We start from the raw sequence: 14,347 nt of genomic DNA, 5'->3' as shown, positions 1-14,347 counted from the left end.
CCATGAATTGTGGTAAACAATTAAGTAATAGGTATATATTCAGTGTTTATAGTTTTGTAAGGATTAACATTATAAAGAATAGTCTTCAAAATAGAAAACTGATATCTGCAATTAGTGTTAAATGTTAGTTTTGCAAACAAAGTTCTTCCTTTACTTCTGCCAAATTTTGGAGTGTGGAAATTCCTCTGTTTCGTAGTATTGACCGTAATATACTATAACCAAATTAGGCTTCCAGTGATGTCACTAAAAATCTCTACCTTGAGATCCAATGTGATTGCATTTTACTGACTGCAGTGTGCTTGTGACTGGAAAAAAAATTCTGCTCACCCAGTGGGAGGCTGTTCCTTCCTTAACTGCTGTGCAGTAATCACAGTGCACAATGCTCACTTTAAGGTATGCACAGCTAAAGTTAAAGTGGATTTGTGTAACATCACCAGTGAAGGTGTTACACAAATCTGTTTTACTAAAATGCAGCAGGGAACCAGGAACATTTGCATGGTTACCTGCCAAGTTTCTGCTCAGAGGTGATGACCTCCAGTTGTAACCTTTTAACTGCTTTAACGGGAGCATGGATTCTATGTAGTCTGTCCTTACTGCTTGTCATATAAGTAAAACTTTTCCTGAAATACTGGTCTGAATTAAACCCTCAATCTGAAATTACAAACCTTTAAACTTACTTGAAACATTAGCAACCCAAACCTTAACTCTTAGGGTACCGTTACCAGTCCTGTGACACTTCAGACAGGACGTGTGCAACTCTCTGGCAAGATCCTTGTTGCTTTTAACTTCGTATGTGTAGAACCCTATGGGGTGAAAGTTTCAGACATAAAAGCAATCTTTCTTGACCTGAATTTCACAGGGAAAGCCTCAGGCTGAGGTTCAGCCAATTTCAAGAATAAAGCTAACAAAAAAAAAAAAAATCAGTGTTTTGCCTTGTCATTTTAAGCTTTTTTTACTTTGGAGAACTCTTTCTCACATGTTCAGGTCACTGTGTCAGAAACATCTTTTGCCCTTCCCCAGAAAATCTGCCTGGTTTTGGCCAAATGACAAGTTTTTGAAAAATTGATTTCCAGTTGATACACACAGCTTCAAATTTCGTAAATGTGTGGTGATTGTCTTGCATGGACAAGTTTAGACTGCTCATAGCTCTGAAGGGGGTGGGACTGCAGGTGTGCTGTTGCCAGAGAACATTCTCAAATATTCTGTATCAGAGTAGGATTACAGGACTAAAAGTAGATACACGTTATGACTGCTCTTGACTGCTTTTGGTGAAAACACTGGAACTGAGAGAGAGGAATTTCTGGTGTGCCCTGAAGTAGTTTTATTTTTCTTGGCTTTCAGTTAGAAGGGAAGAGGAAAGCCACTCGGATTCAACTGCAAGGGTATCAGCGGTAGGTAGAGGAAAGAAGGACAGTGAATCTGAGCCTCTGAAGCTTATGTGTTGTAGGAGGAGAAGTCTGGTTTTGGTTGGGCAAGAAGTAACTGGTTCAAAGTGAACATAAGCAGAGATCAGAGAGGTCTAAAGTCAAAATGAGAAAAGGCAAGGGTGAATGGAGAGCAGTGGTATGGAGGGAATACAGAGAGATTTAAATGAGAAATGGAAGGGAGAAGGATAAACTGGGATTGGTGGAGAAGAGAACTCAAGTGGGTCAACACGTGATACTGCGAGAGGAGCTGAAGCTGGTGCGTGAGAAAAGAGAAGTAGGGAGGGAGAAGGAATCTGGAGTTAAGAGGTAGGAGAGTAGGATATGGTGACAAAGTGAGAAATAAACTTTTATGTAGTCTGTTTTTCCAAAACATGCAGTAGAACTTGACATTCAAAAGCTAGGTGCTGACACCACAAGAATTTCACTTATGAAAATTCAGTAGGAACACACCATCATTCCCCCAAAGCAGAGATTGGCTAAAAAGTTGTAGACTTACGGCAGTATTAAGTTAGTATCAGAAGTCTACTCAGGGTACCTAAAAGCCACAGTCCTGCTGACTACTAAAGATCTCAAGTTTGACAGAATTTCTGCTCAGTTTGCTTCTGTGGTTTTTTGGTGTTTTTTTTTTTTTTAAAGCATATGCATGCACACATACAAACTGTATTAAAGCAGCAGTGTTATGCTTGCAAAGTTGACATTTGGGGAAAAAGTAAGAAATGCTGAAGTTGAGTTACAGTTTTATACATGATATTAAAATTATGTGCCAATACAGTTTTAATGAATGCCATTTTAATTACCTTACCATGTGATACTGCCACAAAATCCCTGCCTTATTTAATACCTCTGATGGACTTACACTGGGGTGGACTAAGACTGTGTAATAAGACTGTCTTAATCTGGCAGATGACTGGAATAAGAAAAAAAGGTTATGTTATGGTTAGAGTGGTGGTTTGCCATCTTGAGGGGAAGGATTTTGATCCTTAGCTCTGAATACCTGTGGAAGAACAGATAAGTCCTTAAACTTTGCATTACTGTTATGTAGTTAATTGTTTTCTCTCTTTCACTGTCTTGGAGATCACAAGCAGTGACAGCTGTAGGCAGCATCTGACTTCTATGTTACACACTTTGCAAAACATACACAAACAATATAACGTTTTTTCAGTTTTTATTTCAGCCTTATGAAATTAGTGCTGTTATGAATGTGAACTCTGTTATGATCTGTGCCTCTAGTTTCTTCCTTGTAAAATGAGGATATATTGCCTCTTCATTACAATAATGTGAACAGTTTGAAAAAGCTAGATGTCCTTATGTTGCCTTGAGTGATACATGAAGCTAATAATTGTTTCATGGTATAGTCCAAAGTGTGCAGTAAAGAAGGCTACAAACCTACTCGTTGAGCAAAAGAGAGGGAAGTGGTATAAAACGGCAGCACACTTTAAATAAACAGCTTTCATATTTTTTCCCCTGCATCATGTAGGCATCTTACAAAAAAAAAAACATTAGTGTGATCGTATTAAAGACTTCATCATAGACCCTGCATCCGCAGATTGTACGAACAATCTAAACTTAACATTTACTGAAACTTTCAGTACTTGTTTTTGTAGTCCTTTGTAGCTTGTCTTACAAGAATACATTGTGCATAACCATTTATTTCTTTCAAATGCTCCCAGATAGTTCAATGTGTCAGAGAAATGGTAGCAGCCCTATGTCGTCAGTAGTGATAGCATTAGTTACCCTGGCTTTTGATGTTTTCCTTTTCAAATTCTCAAGGTCAGTTTTGAAAGGTTAATTTAAACGGACAGAAGTATTGCTAACAGTTAAATGACTTGTTTGTATGTTGCAATGAATGGCTTTTACTTAATGCTTTTCAGTTGCATTTGTCTTATGTTTTTCTGTTTTTACATGCTTAGCACGTCCAGTTTAGGGAGTCTAGGAGTCTGTTTGATGAAATATTCCTCAGTCGTCCAGAGGTATGGTATAGTTCTCTCTAGTTTAGACTTTAACTATGAATTTTCCTGCTGGCAAACAAATGCTTCTGGGGTTCATTGTGCATTTTTCCCCCCACCATTAACTTTTCTGTATTGTTTTGTATGCTGAAGGTATTATTTATGGGGTTTAAGTAATTTGACCCTTTCCTCAGAAGTTTTTCTCTGTAAATCCACTGCATTGAGAAGAGTTGTATCAGTTTAGTTATCCAAGAGGTTCCTGAAAACTCTGGTTGTTTACTTGATTAAAGGTGATTGTCTCACTACACGCCATGCTAGGTTTCAATTTGAAAGAAGTTAAAAAGCATTGGGGGGGAAAAAACAGTCCTCTTTGCAAATACTACAGAGCACTGGCATTTCAGAGGAGTTAATAGACTCAACTTCAATAGGTGCTATGTACCATTTGATGTTCTTCTGCTTAGAGAAATTACTCTGTGACTTGCCATTTATGTTGATAATATGTTTTGCTGTTTAGATGTTTCTCTGGTCATAGGAACAGTAAATTTTCTGTTTATGCAGATCTCGGCATATTTAGCAAACAAGAAATATTGTCGATGATACTTAACATGACTAAATTTGTCAAAGATCATTGTGAGATACTGAAACAGTATTATCTATTTTATGGATTTGTGTGTGGTGTTATATGACATTCTTCTCATTAAAAAGTCCCTTTTCATTCCTCAATGAATGGTGGCAAACAATTATACTTTGAAGAAAGGCTGGGGCAGTTGAAACCAACTAGATCAAATGAGAGCACTGAAAGACAGCCAATATCAGTGGGGCTTGAGCAGTAGCAAATTAGTGTCTTCCATCTGCAGGACTGATCATAAAGCCACACAATACTAAATGATGTAGATATAGGCTGAACATGATTTAAGCACAGGAAACTATTTCATTTCTTAAACATTCTGATGATTTTCTTATGCCAATTTTTGGAGACAGTAAATAGAACTTGGTTTAATATGATTCCCTTTTGACATTCAGTATGATAAATTACAACTTGTTCACAGTTATTGCAACAGTGCCTACTTGCAAATGTCTGCTCTCATGTCCCTGGGTTGTATATTGACCTGTGTTTCTCACGTGTAAGCCTTAGAGAAGCCTGTGCATATAGAGAAATCTGCTAAACTTGTTTAGTTGAGCAAAATTTTCTTTTTCTGAAGCAACATTTTACATAGAGAGTAATTCAGTAATTGGTTTGGAAATGCTAGTATGAAGTACAGGAGTTAGCAGGCAGTTTAAAAAAAAAGTCCAAAAATTATTTTCTATGAGGCTTTATAGACCTTCTGAAATTAAAATTGAAAATATTTTTTGTTGTCCTGACTTGAAAAAGGAACTTCTGTGGCATCCTTTTCAGAGAGAAGCACATTCAAATGTAGCTCTGTTAAATGCATTCTTGGCCCTTCTTTCCCTCCCCCCATCAGTCTTGTAGCTGCAGCAAGTTGAGCTAAATAAACTAATGCTTTCATAGTCACCTAAGATGACTGTTTAGGGACGCCTGAAATTATGTAGAGGTGAATTGTAGCCCCTTAAGATGGCTGTTCAGCTAGCTTTCTGTGTATTCCTTAGTATTGTCTATGTGCATAGCAGTGTTTTTAAAGTAATTTACCTGATACAGAGTCCTGGTTAATTAATCTGGAATGAAATAGCACAACTGGAATTTCGTGGCCGTGTTACGAAGAGTAATGCTGACTGCCTTGAGTTGGTACAGTTCGTTCTAGCACATTTTTAACCATAATCGCTACACCCTGGTGAATTACTTTGGTATGTTGACAAAAGTGAACATGTCAGTCACATGACAGAGCTTTAGGTCACTATGATTATTTAATGCCCTTTTAGTTGTGAACTTATACAAAATAACATTTGGTACAGCAACTGAATAATATGTTAAAATCAGAAGTACATTATTTCAGTAGTAAGCGTTTGCTGTGGGTGAAACAGCTAAGTAAATCGCAGTTGAACTAATCTCCCTTGATTTCATTTTTTTTTTAAATAGGTCATTTCTTTTCTCAATTCTAATACATTGTTATTAATTAGAGAAAAAATCAGGAAAGAATGTTATTCATGTCTAGACCATGCTACTGCTGCTACTGGCAGCATTATGTAGCTTGTATCATCCTGCATTGTTTTGATATTATTCCTTTATAAAAAAGGTATGTTTTACTGGTTTTGCAGTTTTCATCAGGCTCTCTTTAGTAAGTGCTGTCATCATGAAAACTTCTACATTTCTCAGTCTACAGTTGCAGCAATATTGTACTTGTGCACAGAACTGCGTACGTAAGGTCTGCCAAGTTCTGCTGAAATCAAGTACTGAGAAACAAACCAAACTCATCCTTTCAGTATCTTAAGATCTAGTATTTTGACACGATGGGAGAAATCTTTGGATTGTTTTGACTGACATTTCTGTTTACTTTCGTTTTACTTAAAGAACTGCTTTTCGAGTTCAGAAGACTTTTAAACACTCTTAATGTGGTCGCGCCCTCTAGTGTCCCGAGAGGTTTTCTTTATTTGCATATGTCTTTCTGTAGGTTATAGCATAGTCTAATTGGTTAGTGCAGTGCTGTTGCTTCAGCAATTTATTTTAAGATACTAACCTTATTCTAAAACTTTATTCTGTATTTTGGGAAGCATTAAAAGACTATTCTGGCACGGAAAAAATGGAACATACTATGTAACGATTTTTCCAAAAAAATTTTAATAGCTTGGCTGCGTAGCAAGATAGTTAAGAAAAGAGATTTCTGCTGGTTTTGATTGTCAAAGTACTCATCTGAAATAATTTCTAGCTTCATTTAAGATGAATAGGCAGTATGTACATATCTTCTACAGAAACTTTTCAGTTAATTTTGGGTTCCGTCATTATAAGCAACAAATAAGACTTGTTTTACAGATATGAATTATTTTTCTTTTAAACTTCCTTGATGTGGACGTGTTACAGAAATGTCAATTTTCTTCTAGCTTTAGAAACATAATCAATACTTTAATCCTACAGACAGTAATTCTAAAATAAACTTTTCACTAAATTATCACTAACCTGTAAATCCAGGAAGAAGAGTATCCACCACGGGATGATTTCAGTGATGCAGATCAGCTTAGAGTGGGCAATGATGGCATCTTCATGTTGGCATTTTTCAGTAAGTTATCTTGTATCCCAGACCTACTGAGGTATATCTTAATTGTACCTTTTTTTGTATGGAATATAAAAGATAGCTGTGATAAACTGCATTAATGTACTGTAATGACTGGATTTTTTACCTGTACACAGATACAAACACTTCCTGCTCCAGATGTAGCAAATATGTTGCACATTTTTTTTTTTTTTCTGTGGTATCTGTCACTGATAAGGAGGCAAAGCAAAATCATAGTGTTTTGAGGCATTGCAAGGCTGCACTGTTACCTATGAATTGGGAAATTCTGTCAGTTCCTAGTTGGACTAACAACTTGAATTAAAGGCCGGATCACAAAAATCTGGCAATTGATTTTTCAGTAGAAAAAATTGCAAGAGAGATGTTGTGCCATATAGAAGTTGCTGATGTTAGCATAGTGAATTAAATAGCTGTGGGTGGATTTTTGCAACAAATCCAACCATGCTCATTTTCAGGTTGAACTAGCATATAAAAATGTACTGTCTTCAGGTAATGTCTGATTGCAGCCAGCACTACTATAGCACTTCTTCAGGTACTGTGTGTGTGCACTGTGGATGTCTTGTAACTCATGTACTGCACTGAGCAAAATTAGATTTAGCCACTATAATTAACTTCTAGAAAGAAGCTGCTCCTGTTTTTCCAATTGCATATTTCTTTCTAATTTCTGAGCATATTTTCCCTTTCTGAAATAAATGTGTTTGGCAACCTGGCTGGAAGCTTGGTGTTGGGGATGTAGCTGTTCTTTTTAGCATTATCAGGATGAAAGCTGATTGATGATCCCCTGAAATCTCCTTTATGTCTTTCAACCTAGATCTCATCTTAGTTCTTGTTTCTTTAATGTCTTTCACAGTCTCTTTGTTTAACTCTTACGGATGCAGGTTACAGAACTTTCACAGAAGTTTTTTTCATGTTGGTGTACAATGTATTAGGACAATGTGGCGTTTGCATCTTGGGATAAAAACATATGTGTCTACCTTGCATAGCAAGTATATAAATACATATATAGGGTAACAAAGTGAGTTTTGTGGTCTGACCTCTTTCTGTAGTTGGACCATAGAAAGAGTATATATTCTTGGGGGCAAAGGGGGGTATGGCTTCATTTTTCTTTTTCCTTTTTTCCTGTTCCCTATGTGCTACAACTTTTTGTATTTAACTTATTTAGGTTCTGTATTGTGTGAACTTGTTCTTGCTTTTAAATCCTGGTTCAGACCTTCATTAGCACTGTACTTGGAGGTCAAGTGGATTGTTGGCTCTAATATGTTTTAAGTCCTTAAAAACACAGCTGAAACCAGACTTGTTAGCTTGCAGCTAGGAGCACAGAAGTACTAAAAATCCTGCTGTGCAGAAGCTGAACTGGAATCAAAGGCTACAGAAAGGCACCAATGATACTCACATGCAGTTGTCCAAAACTGCATGCCCAGAACCTTGTGTCCATCTTCAAGAATGCAGACGTTTACTTGGATAAACTGACAACTTTCTCTTCAAATAGCTGTTTAGCTGAGACTGACTGCAGAGAGCACTGCTTTTACACATTTGACAAGAATACTCTGTAGATGATAATTTTTCTTGATTATTCTTAGACTGTTACTGCCAACTTCGCTCGCCTACGAATGAAATGCATAAAATGAGTGCTTACATATTGCAAGATATTTATGTAAGTGTATGCTTAATTGGGATCTGTGTTAGCTGTAGTGACTGCTGGTTACATACAGAAATTGATAAAGTTTACTTGTTCATGTTCGTAGTACGAGGACTTCACTTAAACTCAGAGCATTTATAGACCCGTAATATTAATTTTCAGTAGTTTTTCTTGGGGAAATTGGAGAACTAAATGAAAAATGAGCTTAACTTAGTAAGGTTAGGTTATAAATAGTGGGTGGTGTATTCCTGTCCCTCTAATATGGAGATAAAAGTCTCCATAAAGTTGATGTATGTAGATTTAAGAGAGCAGGAATTAAAATGAAATTTACAGGATGGCTATCTTCTGTTTTTTTTCAGGGGAGGATATGTTTAAACACTGCAAGTAGAGGTGGCAGATCACAGAGAGCCTAGAAAAAGTTTCCTCAGTTAAAATGCAGGAGAACAGTGTCAGGATCTGTGCTCTAGTGAGAGGAGCACGGAAAGAGTTGCTTGTTCCAGATGTGCTCTCCCACCTCCTCTGTAGTGTTGGTAGAAAGATCTTGTGAGGGGCGGGCTGCCTTTGTTTTAAATATAAAACAGTGAAGTTAGCTTTTTAATTTAATTTCATTCAATTGAAGTATAATAAAATAAACTTTTTACTGATCTTACCTGATCTTATCAACTAGTGATATGTAGCTACCATCTAGTGGTAGCTGCCCAGGTTGCATAAAATTGCTGTCTTGAGGCCATCTAGTGGCCAGATCTGTTTGTTTGGGGCTTTTGTTTGGTTTAGGAGCTCGGTGCATGCAAGTTACAAACCTGTTTCCCATTTAAGTTATAAAGTACTGCTCTGTTTAGCATAACTAAATAGAATGAGGCAAGATTCAGAAACTTAGTGGAAAAAATTTGGAAAACCACCTACTTTATTTCTAATATGTGGTAAAATCACGTGTTTTAAGAAATTGGTGTTGCTCTTGAAATCTGTGATTATGTTGGTGAGCAAAGAATCTGCTCTCTAATGGTCAGGGCTGGTGTTTGTCAGTTTCTGATTTTGAGGTAAATGAATATCTTTGTGAATACATTCATTTTGCTATGAATGCGAAATGCAGCAAATTTTACTCTCAGACCACTTAATGTATTTTTTCTATTATGTATTTTTAAGTCAGCTGTGCCTTATACAGCATAGTAGAAACTTCTCAGAATGCCAGAGGAAGTTGTTAATAGGGAAGTTTCTGAGTAGGGTTTTTTTTTTTTGGTATGCACAACAAAAAGGAGGAATTTCTAAGCTGTTTCTTTCCATTTTGAACACAACTGTAATGGTGATAGAGCAAGTAACCCTCATGAGCCAACGGGTTTGGTTTTCAAGCTTAATCTGCCCATAGTGGAAGTCTTTTGAATCATGTCTGATTGGCTCACGCTGGTTCATTATGTGAAGGAGGTTGTTTTGGGCAGTAGTAAAAGGCTTACATGGTTTTCCCTTATATTTAAGGAGTGCTTTAGAAATACCAACCAGCCTTTCCACCTGTGGGCCCCAGAAGGAATTGCAGAGCTCATCTGGATTATTTGAAACCATGGAAGGGAGTTTTGGGTTGTCCCTACAACCTAGAAAAATGAATATTAATTTGAACCTCACAGATGGGTTAATGAGGAAGAAATGGAGAAAAGTGTTTGATCATACAGCCAAACTTTAATTTCTCATACAGAGATCTGATTTGTTCTTTCTGAACAACATGTGGGTAATTTAAACACTGTGTACAGCTCAGACCAATAAAATGTAAATGGACATATTGTCCCAGATGCTATATTGGAATAGATAATAACCATACCAAAATTTTGTAAACTAATGTTCATAAAGTTTTCAAAGCTATTAGATGCTTCAAACAGTCAATAAACTGTACACGAGCTAGGATATCTACCGAGGGGGTGTCAAGCGGGCACAAGTTGGAAGGCAGGAGTTGCAGCACAAGCTCAGGGTGAGCACAGCCTCCTGTTGTGTGCTTCCTGAGGAGCGGTAAGCATGGTCTAGATTTCTGGTGGGAGGATTCCTCTGTGTGAATTTAGGAAACCTGACTTCTGTATGTCTGTATCACGAGTGTTATGCAGGTTTCCCTTAGTCATGCAAGAAAAGCAAAGGGGAAGTCATTTGACTGAAATTGCAAATGTTGGAAGGAGATAAAGGAGCTGTTTTGGGACTGCTTATTTCTCTGTGGTTATCAGGGGAGCCTGGCTGACCTTCATACAAAATCACCTAGCTTCTTTCTTAATGTAGAAGGAATTTTTACATAGTTTCTCCATACACGTTGGATACAATACAAAATAATTGGAACAAGGAAGCTTCTAGTTGGGCATTAAGAAAAATTTACCAGCAAGGGTAATGAAGCAGTAGAAGTAAACTGCCTAGGGAAGTTTTTGAACACTCATCACCGAGTAGAAAAAAATTGATTGTCTGAAGTTGATAGCAAATGCTTCTAATGATCATCATCAGAATTCAGGTGAGCCCTTCAGGAAGGAGCAAAAATGTGTCCCAGTTCACGAAGGGAATACATTCTATGCAGGACTGGGAAGAATAATTTCTAGTGGTGCATGAAGATCTGGAGAGTGTTATTTATTGTAGTATGCTTAGTAAACCTAGGGCAGGTATGAAACACTAAGCTTTTTGGTGTTTGCTTTATATTAAAATAATAAGTCATTGGACAAACAAATCAAGGAATAAAGGATGTAACTGAGCATGGTTGCTTTTTGTATGTATAGTTGCTATTATAATCTTATCACATACCACAGGCTTGAGCCATGGTTAAAATTTGGAACCAACATTGGTCTTCAGACCGGTTTTGCTGGCTTCTTTTCATGATACTGAATATAAACTTGAGACAAGTGATTAATGTGTAGCTGTGGAAAGCTAAGTAAAAAAGACCAGCAAATGAAGTGCAAGAACAATTGAGGAAAAAGCAGATTTGTTCTAGTATGCTTGTTGTTATTGATGCATCTTCTGATGTATTGCAATACATACAACTCAAAACCTTTGCACAAGATTGCTTAATAACTTGAAAAACTAAGTTTTCTTTGTTTACTGTAAATTGTGGGAGTAGAATGAAAGGATGTGTCAATGTTTCTTTACAACTTAATGAGCAGTGACAAAAAGCAAGCATGGATTAATGCCTTGCCCCTGTAGTTATTGGAGAATGAAGAATGGCAATGGATACAGGCTTGTTTGTCAAAACCAAGTTGAATTATTTTACTCCAGCTACTTTGGAATTGCCAATAGATAAAAGACTTTTAATTTCTAACTTTAATTTTTGATATGAAAAATCCTGTGCTGACTACTGCCTCTCAGAAGAGGGCTTTGGGTATGGAAATAGCTGATGGGTAGCCTTATTTTGTGTATCAGATTCTAAGACTTTTGCAATATTTTGAACATCCTGTGCTTTGTATTTCAGCTGGGGTTATTTTATTGCAAACCATAAAGAGAAATGAAAGTACAACATAATTGTTGTAAGCGCTACATTGGATATCAAGAACACCTTTTATTAAAAAAAGGCCTTTAGTCCAACCCTCCTCCTCCCAAAAAGCAACTTCTTACATATTTTTCATTGAGTTCTGTTGTCATGAGGAAATAACTCTAATGATTAAATTTTTTTTTATGTGAATTACATTAATATAGACTTACTTTCTCCTGTTGTCACTTCAGGAATGTATAAAACCCACTTGTCTGTATGGTGTTAGAGTAGCAAAGAAAGAGACTGAAATCACGATGCCAACGCAGTCAGTGTGAGTTTCATCTAAATGTCTGAACTTTATTAAAAGAAAGAGGACAATAGTTAAAAGTTAGGCTCAAGTATGAATCTAAATGCTAGCGATCTCTGTGATAGGAAACAATTCTTTCTGCAGTGGTTAGTCTTGCAGTGGGAGTCTAGAAGATGAACACAAAACGTGGCTGCGTGAGGAGGATGGGTAAACAGTAGTTAATGCTTTTTAGTTAAAACTATGATGTGTTTGTAGCAGCTTGTTAGACTTTCTATCTCATTTTTAGGAATGGCTTTCTTCTTTATGATAGCATATATTAGTGTCAGGCCAGGAACATTGTCTGTGTGAGAATATCATGCGAAGCTGAAGCAGTATGAAGGACGAGGTCATCTCTTAACTGCTGAGCAGTGTCATTTACATTTCACCAAGTGAGTGGATGCTGGCAAATAGTGCAGGATTGCATTTGTTGCAGCAATAAGCTTGCACAATGACTTAGTTGTCTCTATTTAGTACAAAGAGAAGTAGTAGATACATCTAGAGAAAATAGTAGATGCTTCCTTTTACTAGTCCGTCCCTTCACCATTGTATTTTATCTCTCAGCTTGGTGGAGAAACTTGTGCTATGGCTTCTCTATGACAATATAGGGTTGAAAATTATGGACAGCTTTTATTGCAATAATTAGGTGAGGCAGGAATTATACAGAAAATAACATTAGTAACTCTTAAGCAGATGCAGCGCAGGCCGCAAAGCTCTGACAACTTGCATGACTGGCAGAGGATATACATGGAAATCAGAGTGGAAGAAGATACAGATAGGTAGATGAAGCTAATCTTGATGTGGAGAAAAACAATTGGAAGATAGATAAAAATCTTATTTGATGTAGTCTGCTCAGAAGCTGGAGATGCATTTCTGAAAGGAAAGAATGGATTTTGCAATGAGAATGAGACAGTGAAGATAATTTTTGGAGTAGCAATAGGACACAAGGGAGGTGAGGGAGAACCAATGGCAAAGACTGAAAACACGTAGACATTATTGTGGCCCATCTTAATTTGTTAAAATGATGCAACACCAAGGCAGTGTTGGGAGAATTTCCCTAATATGTTGCCTAGGTTTTGTGGAGGTGGAAGTAACACGTTTCTCATGCTGCTGAAGACAGGAAATTTTTGATTAGGTCCTCGCTGCAGAATTTTTCTAGTGGATGGTTACAGATCGAAACTTAAATAGTGAGATTTTTTTCTTCTGTATATAGTCCAGTTTTATTGGGGTATGTGAACTTGCGTAGTTTACAACTTTTGTATAGTTTATGCCTTTTCTTTCCCACTTGCATTGTCTGCTTACATAAATTGATGGAACAGCTCACTGGTTAAAGGAGAAAAAGCTACTGTGAACCACATTGGAACATGCCGATACCTTTGCTTTCAGGAGTTCGGCAAACAACTTAGTGTTAAATATCGACCTAATACTCATCCAGTGAATGTGGATTCTATTTTGAATATTCCTTTTGGTCAAATTGAAAGGAGGTTAAGATTGTCACTGTGTTCAACTTTGATTATAAGAACTAATTTTTCTCCCTCCTATATTTATGATTGGGAAATCTCTAATTTTTATAATATGTATACAAATTAGTTCAGGTGTTATAAAAATCCTTATTTTTTAATATATACCTATTAAAATTTTAAGTGTTCTGGGAATTCCTCTAGTCTGCATAGTCCATTAGAAACATGGCTGTCTTATGTCCGTTTTTTGCATGCCTATCTTTAGAGCCATAATGGAAGTCACCCTTTGTAGCTTGAGTAGTGGGTACAAAGGGAGAGAGCAGTAAGCTGTTATGCTGAGACAGGAACAGAGACACGTTGAAGAACTAGCTTCTAAAATCTGTTACTCTTAGAAATATGGTGGATTTGGAGATCTTGCTTAAAATGGGGAAATCCTATTTTCAAAACAATGTATCCAAGCTTTCTCAAATGTAAATGTTTTTCTTGTGTTTTGGAAAGTTAGGTAAATGTTAGGGTCACAGCGTTGTTCTTATGTAACAGAAATGCTCTCTTCTGTTTTTCTTCTCTGAGTATACCAATTTGGATCAGCAGGATCAGCATTTATTCAGAGTTGTTTGTTGTGGTTTTGGTGTTGTGGTTTTTGGTTTGTTGGGGTTTTTTTACTTAAGATTAGTAATTAGCATAAAAGTAAGCTTTCTCGTTGTCACCATCTGTTACCTACGGCTCTGTCCGAGGCAAGATGTTTTCTCACCTGTACAAAACGACTGTGTTGATGTAAAGTCTTCCAAAACTTCTCTTGGAAGTTCAGTTTCTTTACAGTTCATTCAGTCCCACTGCAGTTTTACAGACTAATTTTGCATTTGTGGGCAAATCATTGCATCTTCATGTGGATTGTTGGAGGAGTTGTAACAAGGTTTTAAATTACAAAAAAC

General features: G+C 36.8%; 1 protein-coding gene across 3 annotated transcripts in view; it reads left to right on the top strand.

The window, feature by feature from the left end:
- Nucleotides 1-14,347, top strand: part of NDFIP2 (Nedd4 family interacting protein 2) — a 49,167-nt gene that overhangs the window by 22,189 nt on the left and 12,631 nt on the right. For 2 of the 3 annotated variants that reach the window (XR_008234954.1, XM_052785911.1), the window contains exons 4-5: nucleotides 3,338-3,397; nucleotides 6,456-6,543. Coding sequence is in view for 2 of the 3 variants with exons in the window: in XM_052785911.1 (XP_052641871.1) it covers nucleotides 3,338-3,397; nucleotides 6,456-6,543 (148 nt within the window). In the remaining variant the exon portion in view is untranslated. The remainder of the gene's footprint in view (nucleotides 1-3,337; nucleotides 3,398-6,455; nucleotides 6,544-14,347) is intronic. The other variant, XM_052785912.1, reaches the window with a different exon arrangement.

Source organism: Harpia harpyja, chromosome 4 (assembly GCF_026419915.1).
Source record: "Harpia harpyja isolate bHarHar1 chromosome 4, bHarHar1 primary haplotype, whole genome shotgun sequence".
NCBI classification, from domain to species: domain Eukaryota; kingdom Metazoa; phylum Chordata; class Aves; order Accipitriformes; family Accipitridae; genus Harpia; species Harpia harpyja.
Note: the sequence above shows the minus strand (reverse complement) of the source record. Positions and strands in the feature narration are given on the sequence as shown.